The sequence below is a fragment of the Cibotium barometz genome, chromosome 58 (genome assembly GCF_041138505.1).
Source record: "Cibotium barometz isolate CiBa-2024 chromosome 58, ASM4113850v1, whole genome shotgun sequence".
Lineage (NCBI taxonomy): Eukaryota > Viridiplantae > Streptophyta > Polypodiopsida > Cyatheales > Cibotiaceae > Cibotium > Cibotium barometz.
In genome coordinates this window covers 16002388-16022913 of record NC_141103.1, presented here as the reverse complement: position 1 = coordinate 16022913, position 20526 = coordinate 16002388, and the positions used below count along the sequence as shown (strand labels likewise).

At 45.6% G+C, this 20526-nt stretch overlaps 1 protein-coding gene and 1 pseudogene across 2 annotated transcripts in view; both read left to right on the top strand.

The window, feature by feature from the left end:
• ALDH6B2 (aldehyde dehydrogenase 6B2) overlaps window positions 1-20526 on the top strand; it is a 63271-nt gene that overhangs the window by 41097 nt on the left and 1648 nt on the right. The window contains exons 7-13 of one of the 2 annotated variants that reach the window (XM_086792867.1): window positions 81-144; window positions 14415-14494; window positions 14581-14646; window positions 17921-17971; window positions 18083-18234; window positions 19658-19748; window positions 20274-20354. In XM_086792867.1, the coding sequence (XP_086648993.1) occupies window positions 81-144; window positions 14415-14494; window positions 14581-14646; window positions 17921-17971; window positions 18083-18234; window positions 19658-19748; window positions 20274-20354 (585 nt within the window). The remainder of the gene's footprint in view (window positions 1-80; window positions 145-14414; window positions 14495-14580; window positions 14647-17920; window positions 17972-18082; window positions 18235-19657; window positions 19749-20273; window positions 20355-20526) is intronic. The other variant, XM_086792868.1, reaches the window with a different exon arrangement.
• On the top strand, window positions 3125-4610 carry LOC147605957 (uncharacterized; annotated as a pseudogene).

The window sequence follows — 20526 nt, the reverse complement described above, 5'->3', positions numbered from 1 at the left end:
ATTTTAATGACGTATGATTACAGTAGCTTTTGCAAATTTTTTGTTTGGTTTTGATATGCGCCAATTTAATTTTAATTCAGATGTTTCCAATTGCTGTTACTTGTGGGAACACTTTCGTGTTGAAACCCTCGGAAAAGGATCCAGGTGAGTCAAAGGTTGGAAGCTTCTTTGTAAAGATTATGCCCTCATTTCTGCACAAAACCAGGTTTTTACTTTTTCAGGCCATGTCACCCCACCATGGCCTCTTTCTTTTATGTGTCAGTCCCTTGCATAATTTATTATAGGTTACTTGCTCCAATAGCTTATCATGTTCTGTTAAGTGACAAATGTAGTAGTACGAGGCGAGGTCACAGGCATCCTCTGTCAGGGACGGGCTGCCCAGGGACAGGATGTTCACACAGGGAGCAAGTTGGACCAGATCCAGGCCATGGGGAGGGTGGACTTGGTGCACCCACAAGACCAATGACAAAAATATTCACGAGTTCCATGTGGGAGATACATAGGGCACCCCCTGAACAAAGCATTACGTAAAAACTAACAAGTTTGCCTAGATGATGAAGGTGCTGTATATCAAAGTCTGATGAGATTACACAGCTGTTTCAACACCTTGTCTAGTGATACACCACAAGGATCCAAACTCATGGATTCGCATAATATCAAAAATGGTCTGCAGCCCGGTGTAGCTCGCTTGGTGGAGGATGGGGTTTAATCTTCCTTCCTAAGCTCCTGAGTATTTGATGCATTGTGTGTTTCATCAATGCTAGGGCGTCTAGTGACAGTTTGGCAAGGCGCACCAGGCCGAGTGGCCATGACCAAGCTGGTGAGGAATGAGGATTACCAAAAATTGAGCAACTGAAACTAAACGGACTGAAGAGACTGAGGGATTGCACTTTCGAAGTTGATTAGTTCTACCTTGCCGCCAAGGTATAGATTCCAGGAAAATGTGCTCCTAAAATGGGGACAAAAAAATACACTTGCTTGATCCGAAATAAGCAACTTTGTCATGTGCATGCATGCAAGTGGGTGTCCTCGTGTGTGTGCGTGTGCGCGTTTGCATGCCCCCACGATCACATGCACTGGCACACATGCATACTAAAAATAACTTGAATTATTCAAGTAATATCACATGAATATTGTACGTTTGACATTAGTATGTACCGTCACATATTAATGTAGTAATATTATAGGTGCATGTGTTTTAATATTTAAAAATAATTATTTTATATTTATTATACTTGTATCATATTTAAGATTTGTAAAATTAAATTTAAATTTGATCTCTCTTTAAGTTATGATGTGCCAAACCAGCCCACACCGCAACCACACATGCCACTCGGCCATGTTTTCAACGCTACCAATGTCCCCAGGGCCCTCTTAAAGATGCATAATGGTTGGGCCAAGGACCATGTGGACCTTTGTGCCGAATACTTCGCACATGGGCAGTGCATCATCGCCCCCATTCTTGGAGATCTCTTTAATAGGGCCTTGTGTGAAGGCTTCCTGCCCAATTGGACCACCGACACCGTTGTCTCCATCCATGAAGCAGGAGATCAACGGAACCCAACAACTACATGACCATTATAGCAGGCCATACAATGGCCAAGATATATTGGGTAGTATTGGAGGGGAAGCTCAATTTGCTAGCAGAGAGTCAGGGCCAGAGAGCCACCAGCCAGGCAAGCTTTAGGAGGAATAACTCTATGCTGGATCATATATTTACTCTCTGAGCCATTATTGAGAAGGCGAGGGCACATAAGCAAAAGGTATTACTGTCACCAGGAGGTGAAACTTTTTGCAGTTGTTTTCTTTATTTACATTTCTTTATAAATATATATTTTTCTTTTCTTTCTCTTTGGTTGCTGTTGTTTTCCCCCGGGATCTCTTGGAAGGGTTTGGGCCATTGCAATGTCAGAATGGGTCAGCCAGTGGGACTTTGGACCAGTGGTTGGCTAAGCCGGAGAACTGCACTGAAAGATGAATGACAGTGTCCAGGACATGGCCACTGAATGAGGGCATAGGCTGGTTTACACTAGTAAGTGGCCGCCACTGAAATGTGAATGTATCTAAGCAAATTGTGAAGTGACCATAGTGGTCAATGATGGTCGGGAGACCAAAAGGAATGCAGATGACATCATCCCTAAAATCTAGGGAACTGCTATTTTGGGCAGTGTCGGAATTGAAAAGTGTTCGCGTCAGTTTGTGCGGAATGTCAAGGGGACCAAAAGCTGGCAAAGGACTGTTGTGAGAGTGTGAACCAGTCAGGAGATTTTTAGCTTGGAAGATTGCATGTCGGAATTGAAAAGTGTTCGGGTCGGTTTATGCGGAATGTCAAGGGGACCAAAAGCTGGCAAAGGACTGTTGTGAGAGTGTGAACAAGTCAGGAGATTTTCTGCTTGGAAGATTGCATGTGCCAAGTGTCAAATTTATGTGCATTTTCCACACCGGGAAGAGGGAAGCGTGGGATTTTGGGCTGAATGAGGCTAGTTGCCTCCTTGAACAGGAACCGGTGTAGTTAGTTCCTACACCAAAGCAGGGACGGAAGAGGGTAATAACCTCTTCAATACAACGTTGTTTCAGCACTGTTTAGGTGCTGTTTTTGGGCTGTTATGTTGCCCAGTTGATGCCAGAATGCAGTAGGACTTTGCTAAAGTCCTCGAGAACAGTACAAGGGTTAATTTGGGCTGAAAACAGAGCTGAAAACAGGTCTGTGCAGAAAATTACAGCAAGCTGAATTGTGATATTTTGGACTCCATTGGGTAGTCAGATGTCTATGGAAGTGAGCCTGTCAGTTGGGATTCATTCTGAGATGTTATGGAACAGTTTTAGTGTAGTTATGCTGGCAAATTTCTCCCAGAACTTGTAAAACTCAGCTGGTGCAAGTAGAGTGCTCTGTTGCACTCATGCTTTGTATTTTCCAACTTTTTAACAATAAAGAAATACCGCAAGGAGCGCCGGACTTCAGGGCCAATGTGTTGTTGAGCGAGGGAGCGAGGATTCTGTGATTGTGTGTCTGAGTAAGTCCAGGTTATTTGTGAATGAATTACCGCTTTATGTGTCCATAGACCGGTTTTATGGTTCCGTTGCCGGGACAAGGTCCTCTTTTCTGCAAGAGCCCGGACACGGATTGGATTGGGTGAACAGGAGACACACATAGTGAGGTACAACTGATTACAGGTGAGAAAGAGTACAGTTTCTTTTTTTGGATACAGGTTCTTTTAAACTTTCAGTCGACAGTATGACAGACAAAGAGAAAGGCAAGCTCCCTGCCGAAGAGAGTTCCTCTTCTACTCGCAGACAGCGTATAGAGGTGACAGGTGCCCAGGTGTCAGCCTCTGCTCGGACGGAGCCAGTAGTACAGCCAGCCTTGTTAGAAGAACAGGAACAAGAGGATTTATTTCATGCGCAGCTCCTGAGCATCGTTGGTACCTTTGAACAGCTGGTGAAGAATCCCAGGATGAAGAGATATTTGCAGTCAAGGACAGGGGATTCCCAGGCTGAATCATCTCAGCATGCAGTTGAGAGAGCACAAGAACAAGTGCCAAGGATGCCACGGCATGTAGAGCAGACACCAGCAGTGGCAGCTGATCCAGTGCAGCATGTTACACAGGTACAGGATCAGGCAGTTAATGGTCAGGGCAGTAATGCACAAATGGTTCTGCCGACCATTCCTCCTTTGGTTGCTGCCCAACCTGGTTATTTTGGTGGTGGGTCTATTTTCCAGGCCATGACTAGACCGCCCACAGCTTTGCCAGGTTTGATGCCAAGAGGGTCACCAGGACTGATGCCTACAGAATTTGTGAACCCTCTTTATGCCAACATAGGTGTGCAGCGTGGACTTCAGACACATTTCAGTCCAGTTTTGATGCCTGCAGCACCTGTTAATGTGGCTGAATTTTCTCAGCCTAGTGGACAAAGGGCAGCAAGGACTAGTGCAGAGAAAGTGCAGAAGGATTTACCATTCTTACAGCCGCCAGTCTATGATTACTTGACCCCCAAGAGCAGTAAGCAAAAGGATTACAAAGAAGGTGGTCAAGCAGTGAAGTTTGAGACTTTCAGTGGGATGCAGGACAAATTGAAAGCGCTGACTTTCATTCAGCAGTTTGATGCAGCATTCACTGGAGGCAACTTCACAGAGTCTTCTAAGGTGCGGAAGGCTGCTACTTTCTTGAAAGCTAACGCATTGGAGTGGTGGACCTCACTGTTGCTGCAAGGACAGGCACCTGCTACATGGGTCCAATTCAAGCAGCAGTTCTCTTTTGCATGGCTAACAAACACCTTTGAAGTGGATGTGATGACAGCATGGCACAAATTGGATGCAGCTAATTGTGCAAATCTAGAAGAGTACAATAAGAAGTTTTGGGATGCACTCTTGCCAGTAACTTCTTACAGGACAGTGCCATTGTCAAAGCAAATAGAGAAGTATTGCTGTGGTTTGCCCAAAGAGATCAGGGATTACTGTATTAAGACCAATGTTTCCAACATGACTCAACTAATTGAGAATGCAAACATGGCTAATGCACTGCTTCAGGGAGGTTCAGGTGGTTTCAAGAGCACAGTGAAGAAGGAACCTCAAGGCAAAGGACAGAAGAGGCCACTGTATGGCAAGTCATTTGAAGAGAGAAAGACATTGATGCAAGCTGGGAATTGTTTCATGTATGAACAGAAAGGGCATATGGCTGCAAAATGTCCACAACACCCAGCAAAAGATGCGGAGGATAAACAAGGGCCACCCAAGAAGAAGACAATGCCGAGTGCAGGATTGATACCTGACGTGGTTGGTGACCAGCCATGTGATGATGCGACAGAATTGTGCAGAGCATGGGATAAAATCAGAGATGCTACAGTGCTGATTTTCTTTGACCCTGGTGCTCGAGCCAACTTTATTTCACCAGCATTGGCAGCCAAGTTGGGAATTCGTGCTGAAGAGATGGGACCAGTTGGACAGGCTGATTTGGCATGCCCTGGGCATTCAGTTCCTGTCACTCCTATACTTGGCAAACTTTGCATGCATATACAGAATTATGTCGACACAGAGGAGTTTCTTATCATGCCCTTGGAAGGATGTGATGTCCTGTTAGGAATTCCATGGTGTCATAGGAAACATGCAGTGTTGGATGCTTTCAACAGGAAAATCACAATTGTACATAGGGACAAGACTCATGTTCTGGATGTGAAACTGAAAGGAGAGTCTGTCCCAGTTATTTCTGCTTTTCGAACATGAATTTTGAATGACCTGTACACTTGTATCATATGTTTGGCAATGTACAGTTTTGACATTTGTTGTCAATGACTTAATCAATGAATGAACTTTCAGTCCTTTGAAGTTGTATCTGTTACGCTTCAAATGAATGATTTACATGTTGTGACACTAATAGTACAAGATATATGTTATCGCCCTGTGTTGCATCCGGAAACATGTATTTGAAAGGCTTGAACCTGCGATGGCACAAATGGTAGTGGGGAATTCCTATCATCGTCCCGTGTCATCCGTTGGCAGTTGATACATGCGATGACACTAATCACCTGGGGAATCTTGTGATCGTCCTGTGTCATCCGGTTGCATGTGGACTTGCAATCGAGGTCGCTTGCTTCTTTCAAGAGGGGGGTATGTCACCAGGAGGTGAAACTTTTTGCAGTTGTTTTCTTTATTTACATTTCTTTATAAATATATATTTTTCTTTTCTTTCTCTTTGGTTGCTGTTGTTTTCCCCCGAGATCTCTTGGAAGGGTTTGGACCATTGCAATGTCAGAATGGGTCAGCCAGTGGGACTTTGGACCAGTGGTTGGCTAAGCCTGAGAACTGCACTGAAAGATGAATGACAGTGTCCAAGACATGGCCACTGAATGAGGGCATAGGCCGGTTTACACTAGTAAGTGGCCGCCACCGAAATGTGAATGTATCTTGAATTCTAAGCAAATTCTGAAGTGACCATAGTGGTCAAAGATGGTCAGGAGACCAGAAGGAATGCAGATGACATCATCCCTAAAATCTAGGGAACTGCTATTTTGGGCAATGTCGGAATTGAAAAGTGTTCGCGTCAGTTTGTGCGGAACAAGGGTTAATTTGGGCTGAAAACAGGTCTGTGCAGAAAATTACAGCAAGCTGAATTGTGATATTTTGGACTCCATTGGGTAGTCAGATGTCTATGGAAGTGAGCCTGTCAGTTGGGACTCATTCTGAGATGTTATGGAACAGTTTTAGTGTAGTTATGCTGGCAAATTTCTCCCAGAACTTGTAAAACTCAGCTGGTGCAAGTAGAGTGCTCTGTTGCACTCGTGCTTTGTATTTTCCAACTTTTTAACAATAAAGAAATACCGCAAGGAGCGCCGGACTTCGGGGCCAATGTGTTGTTGAGCGAGGGAGCGAGGATTCTGTGATTGTGTGTCTGAGTAAGTCCAGGTTATTTGTGAATGAATTACCGCTTTATGTGTCCATAGACCGGTTTTATGGTTCCGTTGCCGGGACAAGGTCCTCTTTTCTGCAAGAGCCCGGACACGGATTGGATTGGGTGAACAGGAGACACACATAGTGAGGTACAACTGATTACAGGTGAGAAAGAGTACAGTTTCTTTTTTTGGATACAGGTTCTTTTAAACTTTCAGTCGACAGTATGACAGACAAAGAGAAAGGCAAGCTCCCTGCCGAAGAGAGTTCCTCTTCTACTCGCAGACAGCGTATAGAGGTGACAGGTGCCCAGGTGTCAGTCTCTGCTCGGACGGAGCCAGTAGTACAGCCAGCCTTGTTAGAAGAACAGGAACAAGAGGATTTATTTCATGCGCAGCTCCTGAGCATCGTTGGTACCTTTGAACAGCTGGTGAAGAATCCCAGGATGAAGAGATATTTGCAGTCAAGGACAGGGGATTCCCAGGCTGAATCATCTCAGCATGCAGTTGAGAGAGCACAGGAACAAGTGCCAAGGATGCCACAGCATGTAGAGCAGACACCAGCAGTGGCAGCTGATCCAGTGCAGCATGTTACACAGGTACAGGATCAGGCAGTTAATGGTCAGGGCAGTAATGCACAAATGGTTCTGCCGACCATTCCTCCTTTGGTTGCTGCCCAACCTGGTTATTTTGGTGGTGGGTCTATTTTCCAAGCCATGGCTAGACCGCCCACAGCTTTGCCAGGTTTGATGCCAAGAGGGTCACCAGGACTGATGCCTACAGAATTTGTGAACCCTCTTTATGCCAACATCGGTGTGCAGCATGGACTTCAGACACATTTCAGTCCAGTTTTGATGCCTGCAGCACCTGTTAAGGTGGCTGAATTTTCTCAGCCTAGTGGACAAAGGGCAGCAAGGACTAGTGCAGAGAAAGTGCAGAAGGATTTACCATTCTTACAGCCGCCAGTCTATGATTACTTGACCCCCAGGAGCAGTAAGCAAAAGGATTACAAAGAAGGTGGTCAAGCAGTTAAGTTTGAGACTTTCAGTGGGATGCAGGACAAATTGAAAGCGCTGACTTTCATTCAGCAGTTTGATGCAGCATTCACTGGAGGCAACTTCACAGAGTCTTCTAAGGTGGGGAAGGCTGCTACTTTCTTGAAAGCTAACGCATTGCAGTGGTGGACCTCACTGTTGATGCAAGGACAGGCACTTGCTACATGGGTCCAATTCAAGCAGCAGTTCTCTTTTGCATGGCTGACAAACACCTTTGAAGTGGATGTGATGACAGCATGGCACAAACTGGATGCAGCAAACATGGCTAATGCACTGCTTCAGGGAGGTTCAGGTGGTTTCAAGAGCACAGTGAAGAAGGAACCTCAAGGCAAAGGACAGAAGAGGCCACTGTATGGCAAGTCATTTGAAGAGAGAAAGGCATTGATGCAAGCTGGGAACTGTTTCATCTGTGAACAGAAAGGGCATATGGCTGCAAAATGTCCACAACAGCCAGCAAAAGATGCAGAGGATAAACAAGGGCCACCCAAGAAGAAGACAATGCCGAGTGCAGGATTGATACCTGACGTGGTTGGTGACCAGCCATGTGATGATGCGATAGAATTGTGCAGAGCATGGGGTAAAATCAGAGATGCTACAGTGCTGATTTTCTTTGACCCTGGTGCTCGAGCCAACTTTATTTCACCAGCATTGGCAGCCAAGTTGGGAATTCGTGCTGAAGAGATGGGACCAGTTGGACAGGCTGATTTGGCATGCCCTGGGCATTCAGTTCCTGTCACTCCTATACTTGGCAAACTTCGCATGCATATACAGAATTATGTCGACACAGAGGAGTTTCTTATCATGCCCTTGGAAGGATGTGATGTCCTGTTAGGAATTCCATGGTGTCATAGGAAACATGCAGTGTTGGATGCTTTCAACAGGAAAATCACAATTGTACATAGGGACAAGACTCATGTTTTGGATGTGAAACTGAAAGGAGAGTCTGTCCCAGTTATTTCTGCTTTTCGAACCTGAATTTTGAATGACCTGTACACTTGTATCATATGTTTGGCAATGTACAGTTTTGACATTTGTTGTCAATGACTTAATCAATGAATGAACTTTCAGTGCTTTGAAGTTGTATCTGTTACGCTTCAAATGAATGATTTACATGTTGTGACACTAATAGTACAAGATATATGCTATCGCCCTGTGTTGCATCCGGAAACATGTATTTGAAAGATTTGAACCTGCGATGGCACAAATGGTAGTGGGGAATTCCTATCATCGCCCCGTGTCATCCGTTGGCAGGAGATACATGCGATGACACTAATCACCTGGGGAATCTTGTGATCGTCCTGTGTCATCCGGTTGCATGTGGACTTGCAATCGAGGTCGCTTGCTTCTTTCAAGAGGGGGGTATGTCACCAGGAGGTGAAACTTTTTGCAGTTGTTTTCTTTATTTACATTTCTTTATAAATATATATTTTTCTTTTCTTTCTCTTTGGTTGCTGTTGTTTTCCCCCGAGATCTCTTGGAAGGGTTTGGGCCATTGCAATGTCAGAATGGGTCAGCCAGTGGGACTTTGGACCAGTGGTTGGCTAAGCCTGAGAACTGCACTGAAAGATGAATGACAGTGTCCAAGACATGGCCACTGAATGAGGGCATAGGCCGGTTTACACTAGTAAGTGGCCGCCACCGAAATGTGAATGTATCTTGAATTCTAAGCAAATTCTGAAGTGACCATAGTGGTCAAAGATGGTCAGGAGACCAGAAGGAATGCAGATGACATCATCCCTAAAATCTAGGGAACTGCTATTTTGGGCAGTGTCGGAATTGAAAAGTGTTCGCGTCAGTTTGTGCGGAATGTCAAGGGGACCAAAAGCTGGCAAAGGACTGTTGTGAGAGTGTGAACGAGTCAGGAGATTTTTAGCTTGGAAGATTGCATGTGGAAAAGGCTTAAAAATGTGCCAAGTGTCAAATTTATGTGCATTTTCCACATTGGGAAGAGGGAAGCGTGGGATTTTGGGCTGAATGAGGCTCATTTGCAGCCATTATGGTGGGTTGTTGCAGGTTAAGAGCCATTGTGGTGCACTCCCTTGCCCTGCAACTCATGTATTGAGGGTTGAGCTTGCTCCCTACAGCCTCTCTCTCTCTCTCTCTTGCAGACTATGGTAATGCTCTCATCAGATAAAATCAAGAACAGTTGTGTGAATTTCATGCTTATATGCAGAGGCTAGTTGCCTCCTTGAACAGGAACCGGTGTAGTTAGTTCCTACACCAAAGCTGGGACGGAAGAGGGTAATAACCTCTTCAATACAACGCTGTTTCAGCACTGTTTAGGTGTTGTTTTTGGGCTGTTATGTGAAGACAGAGCTGAAAACAGGTATGTGCAGAAAATTACAGCAAGCTGAATTGTGATGTTTTGGACTCCATTGGGTAGTTTGATGTCTATGGAAGTGAGCCTGTCAGTTGGGACTCATTCTGAGATGTTATGGAACAGTTCTAGTGCAGTTATGCTGGCAAATATCTCCCAGAATTTGTAAAACTCAGCTGGTGCAAGTAGGGTGCTCTGTTGCACTCGTGCTTTGTATTTTCCAACTTTTTAACAATAAAGAAATACCGCAAGGGGCGTCGGACTTCGGGGCCATTGTGTTGTTGAGCGAGGGAGCGAGGATTCTGTGATTGTGTGTCTGAGTAAGTCCAGGTTATTTGTGAATGAATTACCGCTTTATGTGTCCATAGAGACCGGTTTTAATTACTGTTGATTGGTGGATTTGATTTGGTCCCCACCTCCTAGATCAGCTGATGGTGCTTCAATTTTCATTAGATGTGATATGGGGAGTGATGGCCCTCAGGGACCATCAGGAGTAGTACGATAGGGGTCAAACAGGGCTGCGCGCTGTCTCCTACATTTTTTGGGCTATATATCAATGAGATCTCATCATTTGTGGACAGAGTTGGGGGGGTAGTGGAGAAGCCAATGCTATCCTCTCCAATAGTAATGATAATCCACTGTGCACGCCCCGGGACAATGACTCCTGAGCCAGTCCACTGCCGGTAGTAGCAGCTGCTCACTGGCAAGTATACACACTTCTCCCTATGTCCCAGAGGGGACGAAGGATGGGGACCAGAAGGTGTGACTCCTGCTTGGAAGAATCTTCCCACACCTGCGGGTGCGCCCCTCTGAGAGATGATGCTCCTAGAGGAACAGAATGTCTATGGGTCCCCCCACTATGGCCCCCCTAAACCCTGAATGTTCCATGAAACAATCCGCATATCAATCTTTGTGTGATGCGGCACTAGTGGAACTGCCCTCCACTCGAAGAGTCTTGAGCGAGGGTTTAGACAGGGAATAATCACAACCCGTGCAGGGGCAAAGGCGCGCCAGGTGGGCACTAATCGTGTCCTCCATGACTCTGTGCGAGCGCGCGCATATGCATACTCCGGACTCCATCGATCACAGTGGAGGTATCTGTAAGAGGGGGGAAGAGTTAGCACAGCAGAAGTATGCATGAATACAAAGAACAACACCTCTAGGCTAGAGACTACCATCTCCCCTTCTTGGCCTCGATGGGAGGTGGCAATGGTCATCTCTACTGGCTCAGAAAATCGGTGAATCAAGCGATGGACGGATCCGGTTGGCTGCCTCCGCTCCGTGTTAGCCGCTCCGGGTCAGGGGCTGTTGGGGGGCGACGAGAGTGCTCTGGAGAGGTAGATGGGGGGGGGGGGGTAGGGATGGCTCGGATGATAAAGGTGGGGCGGAGTGAATTGCGGTGGGTATCGTTGGTGTCGAGGCTGGGGGAGGAGGAGGGGGAGGGGGTGGGGGTGGTGGGGGAGGCGGCGAGGGAGGGCGGAGGGGCGGAGAGACCGGGGAGGGGTAATGCTGTGAGAGATCCACCAGAGAGGAAAGCTGTGGGGAGGGCCTCGCTGGGGGCTCAGAGAGACCGACCGGCCTCTCCGAACACTGGGGTTCCCGCGGGGGGGGGGGGGGGGGGATCTCGATGAGGGATCGGTCGCCATCTAGTGGGGCCGGAGGGGGCTGCTCCGGGATTGAAGAGGGCACGTCACCAATGGGAAAATGCTGAGATAAATGCTCGTAACGGTTCTTTGATAGAACCGAATCCTCTTGAGATCTGCCAGCGTGGCGTGCGGCGGCGGCGCTTGGCTCTGGTGGTCATCTGGTGGCCCGGGCGCGGGCCACAACTGTTCGCCACTCGCCTGCAGCTGGGTCACCCGAAGTTAGGGCCTGGTGCTCTGTTGCCTGAGGGCCTGCCTCTCTCTCTACCCCCTGGTGAGGATCAGCACGAGAACCGGGGGGAGGAACTCCTGGTTTGCCGTTGAGGGCAAGCTCTGGCTAAATGACCCATCTGTCTGCAAATGAAGCATTGACCTGGAAGGCCTGAATACTCCACCCGTTGTTGTATGGGGTCGCCCCGGAGACTAGGAATAGATATACAATGCGGTACAGACTCCGACGAGGCCACACAGACACGGAGGTCCGTCCTAAGGCCTGGGAAGCAAATTGTCACTGTGAAGCCCGAAACACTAGCCAATGGGTCAGACGTTGGATCGAAGCCGTGCTGCCACCGTGCAAAGAAGGCCTGTGCCGTATACGGAGTGCAAGGGCACTCAACTGCATGACTCGGTCTGACGCTGATGGCGAGTTGAACTCCACTTGGTAGTATCCTCGCCACAGAGGGTGAATATCGATGATCTTTGTAGGTTCGCCAATGAGGCTGGCTTGTAAAAGATCCCTGAGCTATCCGTGCATAGGGCGGCTACCAACAATTTTGCAGACTAGGGTGGAGGCCTCAAGTGAGGCAACAATCGTGGCGAGAGCCTGAAGATCCGCTTCGGAGAAGGAAATGCAAGCAATGACGGCTTCGATTGGGGATGACGGAGTGGCTGACATGGAGTCCTCCCGAGGGTGAAGACCAGAATAGGCCGAAGCTTGCCGAATAAAGATAAAAAACCCCAGAAGCCAGGAAGCACCAACCTGCGCACGGGAGGGGAGAGAGGAGAGGCGGAGAAACGAAGAGGAGGACGGACAGAAAAAAGGGGAAGAGGGGGGGGTGGGCGGGGGGGAACGAAGGAAGAGGGGGGAGGGTTGAGGCGCAGAGAGAGGGGGGGGGGTGCAGGCAAAGGAACGAACAGGGGAGCGGACAGAGGGGGGAGGGTTGAGGCGCTGAGCAGTAGAGAGGGGGGTTGGGGCTCAGGAGCTTGCACGACTTGTGTTCTTCTATTTTGACATGGTAACTCTTTATTTTTACAAGATACTTTACAACATATATATGTACAAAGCTGTCCAAAAATAATATGTATACATCCATAGATGTACTTTTCAGCTTAAAAATCTGCACAAGAACATTCAAAATACCTATGCTTTATGACCATGTAGCTATAGGTGTGCATACATACATCATTTTGCTGTCAAAGGTATCCATGTCAATGGTGATAAGCATATGCATTAAGGGTACTCACAAACCCATGGTGGCAGCCATACTCATTTTGGTACTCACAGACCCATGGCAGTAGCCATATAAAATTTCCCCAAAACATGCATGCATTTCGACTGTGTCGTCCCAAGCTGTCTCTCCTTCACAACTATGCATCTGTAGTATATAAGACTCTCGTTGTCCTTAGCAGGGGAGCTCCTGGTTTTTCTTATGTATTGTATTCTGCTTCTTCTTACCTTTCATTCTTTTCATTTGCAGCCTTCTAATCCTTGCTTTGCTGTTGTCCACCCTTTTCCACAAAAGTGTTAAAAGTAGTGTGATAAATGTGTCTAATGGCAAACTTTGCCTAAGGTTCATGATCAAATGTAATAAGGTCACTTGTATGGTTGATGAATGAGATGAGGTGCACATGTAGGGTGATGTCAAAGGACATGCCTTTGACATGAAAGGTGGCAACCACCTTCTTCATCATATTGTACGTGTGTGTATTCCCATAATGGAATAATCACAATCGTGTTCTTTCTTTATTGCTTCCTGTGCATGCTAATGTGTGTGAGATAGAGGGAGAGAGACCCTCCATTTCAGCCAACAAATTGGTATCAGAGCAACCATGGCTCTCATCCTTGATCCTGGGTAGAGAAATGCAAGGGTAAGGAAGCCTGCAGTTAAAGCTCTACAGAAAGCATCAACAACTCTGTGTACATAGTCGTGCATGCAGCGGAACACAATAAAGGGATCATCATTTACAGTAAAAGGGCTCATCGTTTGCAGCCCTGCAGCCACATAACAGAGCCTCTCGTACAAGCAGCCAGCTTGCTGGCTATAGCAACACAATAGAGGGGCTCCATGCAATCCTGCAACTGAAGCATCCTTCAACGAGGTGCAATGTGAAGACCTGAAACAAAGCATCGGGCCATCTAGTCGTCCTACAGAGTAGCCGGCAACCAGTCTGCAGATTCAAAGAGCCGCCAGTGCAGACACGTAGAAAAGAAACGAAGGAAAAAAAACAAAGGTTTAATTAAAAAACATAAACCTAATGTTGTAAGGTTTAATAAACCTTAAAAATGAGAGCATGGATCCTCTTACCCTCGATGAGAGCATCTAGGTTGTATTGAAAGGCTGGTAAACGTTTCATCTGGAGCCCCCGTGTGATTGGTTGACCCGAGCATACCACACATGCATTTCTAATATTACCATGTTAATGTATAATGGTTCATACTATTGGTATATGTATGAAAGTAAATAAAAATAAATAAATTCAAGTATCATTATGTATAAACTTTAGATTTCAAAAAAATAGAAATAGATTTAGGTCAAAAGAAAATCAGAAACCTAAAATGTAGGTTAAACACAGTATTTTATATAAATTTGTAACCATAATAACAATAATATTATAAAGATAACATTCATTCAAATATGTACAAAAATCATTTTTAAAAAAAATCTAAATTTATATCTGCACACAATTGCATACATGCAAAAGAATATGTGTGCAATGTGGAGTTGTGCCATAGAAAGGATCAAAGAAGAAGAACCCAACAATTTGACATGTGTAAACAATGTGGTTGTCTTTCAGGGGCAGCCATGTTGTTGGCAGAACTTGCAGCAGAAGCTGGTTTGCCACCCGGTGTGCTAAATATCATCCATGGAACTCATGTAGGTACTATCTATGTTTTATGGTGTTCTTGATGAATCCAATTCATATGACTTCTTAGTTTGATTGTATGGTTTTGTATGTGTAGGATGTTGTTAATCTTATATGTGATCATCCTGATATCAAAGCAGTCTCCTTTGTGGGTTCGGATGTGGTAATTTCTGAACTGATTAATATCAAAGCTAGATAATAGTTTCCATGTTCTTTTTAACCTTTTTTGTATTCAAAGGTTTTAAAATCAAGATAAATCAAGACTATCACATGGTACCTTTTCACTCACTCAAAAAGAAAGCTGCCACTCTGTGTAGGCTGAGATTTGTAAAATTTTTATGGTCTGAATAGATGTTCTAAGTCTTAACAAATTGTAGAAAGGAGTAAAGAGCTCTCTCTTTACATTGGTCCAGCCTACTTGCAGCAGATATACATACATGTGCGTATACTCGCCCCTGCAAACTCCCCACCCACAAAAAAAGAAGAAGAAAAAACCACCACTACCACCAACACGCGCGCGCCCGCACACACACATTTTATTAATGTCTTCAAAAGACCCAAAGGGCCTATGAGACCAAACAGTAGTACATTTCCATGAAAATACTGATCCATGAGAAAAACTGAAACTAGTGATACCTATACTAGGAACATGTAAGTGAAAAAAGCTAATATAGATAGCCATGTGCGCAGAGCTGTGATGATGATGTCCCCCTCCTGCAGTGAAACCTCCTCATGCCGTCAGAGTATGTCATGGATCTGGATCTGACGCGTGGTAGGTTGGGATCCCTAGGGGTGGGGCCGTGGGGGCGTCTAGCTCTCAGAAGAGAGAGAGATCACCATCAAATCACCTAATATCGTCGCACCTCCCTAATCATCTCATGCTACCCTTGATTCTCTCAACTACATCCATGAATCTCTCAACCATCTTTTCACCTTCCCCTTCACCTTTTATAATGCCACCAACCAAATAACCTTAGAACACAACCTTTGATTTCACACATACGGAATACCTTTGTCTAATGCCCTGTAGACCTTCACATGTGCACACAATTTTAAGGCTCATGTGCTGCCCCTCAAACACACTATCCATCACAATAATTTCCAACAATCCCCCTTAGTGATGGATTCCCTTGGCACTCATGCGTGCCTGCCGCTAGGAGTAGACTAGGCAAGTTGACGCCAATTTCGGTCTCTCCCAGAACCTTGTTCACCCTCACGACAACGGTCAAATCTTACACTTTTGGTGGGAGCAGCATGGACACATGATGTAGGAATCATGCCCTTACAACTCGCCCATAGTGAGTCTAAGAGCACATCGCTCTCCACATATCAATGCACATGATTACAACCATTTTGGACCAAAAATTTGGGCAGTGCACTCAACCACAAGTGAAATGTAGGAGTCGTCCGCTCTCTTGATTAGAAAATGAATGTCCATGTAGCATTCATTGTTCAAACTAGAGCCTACAAACCACGAACTATTTGTATGGAATACATTGATGCCGGATGGCCCCCATTGAAATGTCTATGCATCTAGAATAAGTGAGCTACACAAACATGATGCTGATGACCATTTTCTTGGAGTGCAGTGAAAATACATAATCATTTTTGGCGTGTGAGCCAAGGCAGAGGACCCCATGTGCATTGATCTGGGTGTTATAAACCTGAATACCCTCGAAGGCCTCTGAGAACATAGGTTTACAACACAAGATCTCAAAGGCCATCATGTGTACAAGGATGTCATGTTTACAAGATCTTATGCAAGTCGTTTTATACCAAAAATTTAGACCTTAACTTTTTAGGGGTTTTCAAGGCCAAAGGAAAGAACATTTTCAGGAGAGAGGCTTGCCATCACTCACAGAGGCTTATGAGTGCACCATGTGCCACCTGCCGGAGAGCGTTTGCTGGAGAGTTGAAGAGATCTGTGCGGAACTGATTAGCGCCACTGATGTCACCCCAGAAAGCTTCTTGCAGGCCGCCGATGGTGAGAGAGCTATGTGTTGCTTCTGGTAGAAACCAGGTTTAGCTGGGGCTGACAAACTCTTTTGAGAATGGAAGCCACTACTTGCTTCTGTGTTGCACTCGAGTACTTGCTGATCTCTCTCTTTATTCTTAACATAAGGGCAGTGGTCAACACAGAAATTGAGAAAAGTAAACAAAGGGAGTTAATGGCTGTCACGTGCACACCCATCAGGTGTACAAGTGGCATGGCATCATCAAGCATTAAACAGGAAATCCAAGTATTCGTCAGGCATATATCAGATTTAGCATGGGGGTGTTTCAGCGCCAACATCAGCACTTTAGTCATCATGAGCATATAAGGCATTCATGTGCATCAGGTTGGGGCTGTTAGCATCAACCGACAGCGCATTTGCACCAGCCGACAGCATTTTATGGCCAGCCGACGAGCATTTATGGCATTTATGGCCAGTCGTGAGCATCCAGGAGCTGGCCGACTGCAGCAAGGCTGGCCGACCAGCATCATTCACACATATAAATAGAAGCGCATCCATTCAGTCCATGAGATATCAGCGTTTCAGCATACAGTATCTCATCCAGTTCAGTTCAGCGCATCATCATCCAGTTTGGTCCATCAGTTCAGCAAACGCATTGAGCATCCATCTCCTCAGCGTTTCCTTCCTAGGCAACAAGGAGAGCATCTGCGTTTCAGTTGAGCATCACATCAGTTCCAAGCCACCCCTTCAGCGTTTCCTTCCCAGGAGACAAGGGAAAGTCAGTGGGACAGCAGTTCATCCAGCATATCAGCATATTCAGCATCATAGGCAGCATATTCAGCATATAGTTCATCATTCCTACCTCCTACATAGAGGGAAGCCGGCATCGAAGGGTGGACCTCAGCATTGGAGCAAGGAACAGTCCTCAGCATCAGCCCATTCCTCTCATCCCGAGAAGGATCTTCATCTAGGACAACATCATAGATCTATTTAGATCTCATTGTAACCCATTCATCTAATATAGTTGCATTGCATTGCATTGACACTATCTGTCTTTTCTTAAGCATCATTAAGTGCAGTTTAGTCAGCCTAAGGTTGTGTTTACGACGGTCAATTCTCCCTCACGTCACAATGGCCCTCAAAATCTGTGTTGGGGGACTATTAGAGGGATGGAAGAATTATGGGATTGTGAGAGGAATTACGTCTTGCCAGTTCCAGAAATCCAACAGAAAGAGTTGACCATAACAAAACCTTTCCTATAATACCAGAGTCAACAAGGTGGATGCCCTTAAGCAGTCAAGGAAACTGATATGTATGTACATACATACATACAGTTATGTATTTGTATATGTATATACATAGAGAGAGAGAGAGGGAGAGGGATAGAGAGAGAGGTTCTTTTGTCTGTATATATATATATATAGAGAGAGAGAGAGAGAGAGAGAGAGAGAGTTGTCCGTGATGTGTGTTGTGATGCCACAGGCTGGTATGCACATTTATTCAAGAGCAGCTTCACAAGGAAAACGGGTCCAGGTGAGTGAGTAAGCTATTGATCTTTCGTGTTTTATTCTTCTATGTGAAGGTATTCAAATCTTTGAATTTTAAACGTGCTGCTGTGCCATGCTGACTACCTACACTGAGCAGTGCAACATGGGTGCTAAGAACCATGCTGTTGTGATGTCGGATGCTGATGCTGACATGACTGCAAATGCACTTGTTGGTGCTGCATTTGGAGCAGCAGGCCAGCGCTGCATGGCAATCAGTACAGCTGTTTTTGTCGGAGATTCACGACCTTGGTAACATTTTTATCCCATCAATAGTCAGCTGAGAGATACACATCAATGTCTTTTAGTTCAAAGTCTCTGAAAATGGTGGTTTCATTTGGGGCTTTTGATTAGGAAGCATGCACGCGTTTTTGATAGTAAACACGTGAAGTGCCTGATCAAGGCTTGCATGTGTTTTTAAGCACTTGTATTATTAAGCTTGATATGATAATCCCATGGTTTTATAAAAAGAGCTTCCTAGTCCTCTTCTACCTTGGGAGGCACTCGATCACTTGGCAAGGGTATAAATAATGATGTAGAAGGAATGCTTTAGTAATCTATGTGGTATAAATCTTCTCTACAGAAACAAACCAGCCCAAGGCCACTTCAACACTATGTACAGGTGTGCCTGACGAGTGAGTAGAATGCATCACCGACATTTAGCTTCCTGGTTGGGCTTTCTTAGTAGCGCACAGATGTGGACCCAAGGATAGTGGAAAATTCGTTATGATCCTTGATAATTGAATTCGCAGGAGGATTTGACAGTGCGTTGGCTGGGGTGGTTAATGAGTCCCCCAACTATTTCACCCTAAAATATGTAAAGGTCTCACCCATCCTTGTGATGACACATGAGTGGAACAGCTTCCCCCCATCCCCACAGGCACAGCATCCCTCCCTGAGGCAGAGCCCCAGGAGGATGCTAAGAGGGTCACAACTGCTCCTCAGGACCACAGTACTCCAGCGGTTCCCAGGGCCCCCTAAATTAAAACAGGCCATTTGAATGGCAATCACTAAGCCAGACCTCAGAGATCCCTTATAGTTGACATGATGATGTTGGTCTAGTTGAATTGATTTTTAGTAGCCATCAAGGCTACAAAATGGACAAATCACATTTCAAGGAATGTCTTGAAAGGTTTTTGGTGTCTCACCGGTGTAACCTTCAAATTCTCTTTTTTCTTTGGAGTAGAGCATGATTATAAAAGCCTTAAAAATTTCCCTTGCAAGTTGTTGCCAGGCATAACATTCAGCAGTGAGCACTACCTTAAAAATTTCTTTGGAGTTGTAAAGAGGTAACTATTTTGTGTGAGAGGCTCTTCTCATGGCCATGGTTCACATGAATGCCTTGCATTGATGTTGGCTGGAGGCTCAAGTCAGGACCACTTATGTTCTCTGATGGGTCTCAAAAAGCTTCATTTCATAGAGCCCTTATGTAAGGTTATAACAGGCCGGGCAGCCCAAGGAGAGAGAATGGGCATGACGTGGAGGGTGACAAAGATTTGATGGGAGAGGGGTTGACATAAACATGGTGAAATGCCTAGGAGGAGTTTCAGTGTTCCCTTCCTTGGAAGGGCTGTTAGGTTTTCTAATGCTTATGTACTCTCCCCGCATTTTTTGGGTGCTTAAAGTTTTCATCTTTTTTGCTGCATCACAATTCACATGGTTTAATGGTGAACAGGGAAGAACGCCTCTTGGAAAGGGCCAAAAAGCTGAAAGTGACAGCGGGCATTGAGCCAATGGCAGATGTTGGTCCAGTAATCAGTAAACAGGTGGCAACTGACCTATGAATGTTCAAAATCTGTGATTTTTTTAATAGAATTCACCAAGACTCGACACACAAATCCCTGCATGTAGGGGGTAAGGTGGCACTTAGACAGGAAGGATTCCCTGTCCAAGTCTTAGAAGCGATCATGATGGGTCCCCCTTTGGCTTGGACAGGCAAGATTTCCTGTCCACCAACATATGGGTTGTCATGATGGGTCTTATGCCTGCAAGGTTTCGTCCAAGCGTTATGGCTGGCCATGATGGCTACCCCCCATCATAGTCACAGGAAACGGCCGTTTCAGTCCCTAGAAACGCGTTTCTCTGTTTCAGGATCCCATCCATTTCCATGGCTCTCGTTTCCCAAGTAATATTGTCACAGGAAACGGCCGTTTCCACCCCTAAAAACGCGTTTCCCCGTTTCCATTCCTCGAACATTTCCGTTCCCGTTTCTTGTTTCTGGTGACTATGGCCCCCATTGGTGTGCCCCCTAAGGTGTATGCATTATTGAATGTATTCTTTCCTGTTGGTAGGCCAAAGAGCGCATTTGTAGTTTGATACAAAGCGGTGTGGAAAGTGGTGCACGGCTTGTGCTTGATGGTCGGAAAATTCAGGTATTATCAGATTCTAGTTTGATGATAAACTCTAGCTTAGGTACTTGTTTGATCAATTATCATATATCTTCTACAATAGTATCAGAAGGTTTCTTGAAAAGTTTCAGCCCTTGCTATGTCCTGATATGGGAAATATTGGTCCACACTTGCATGTAGCCTATTTGGCAGTGTG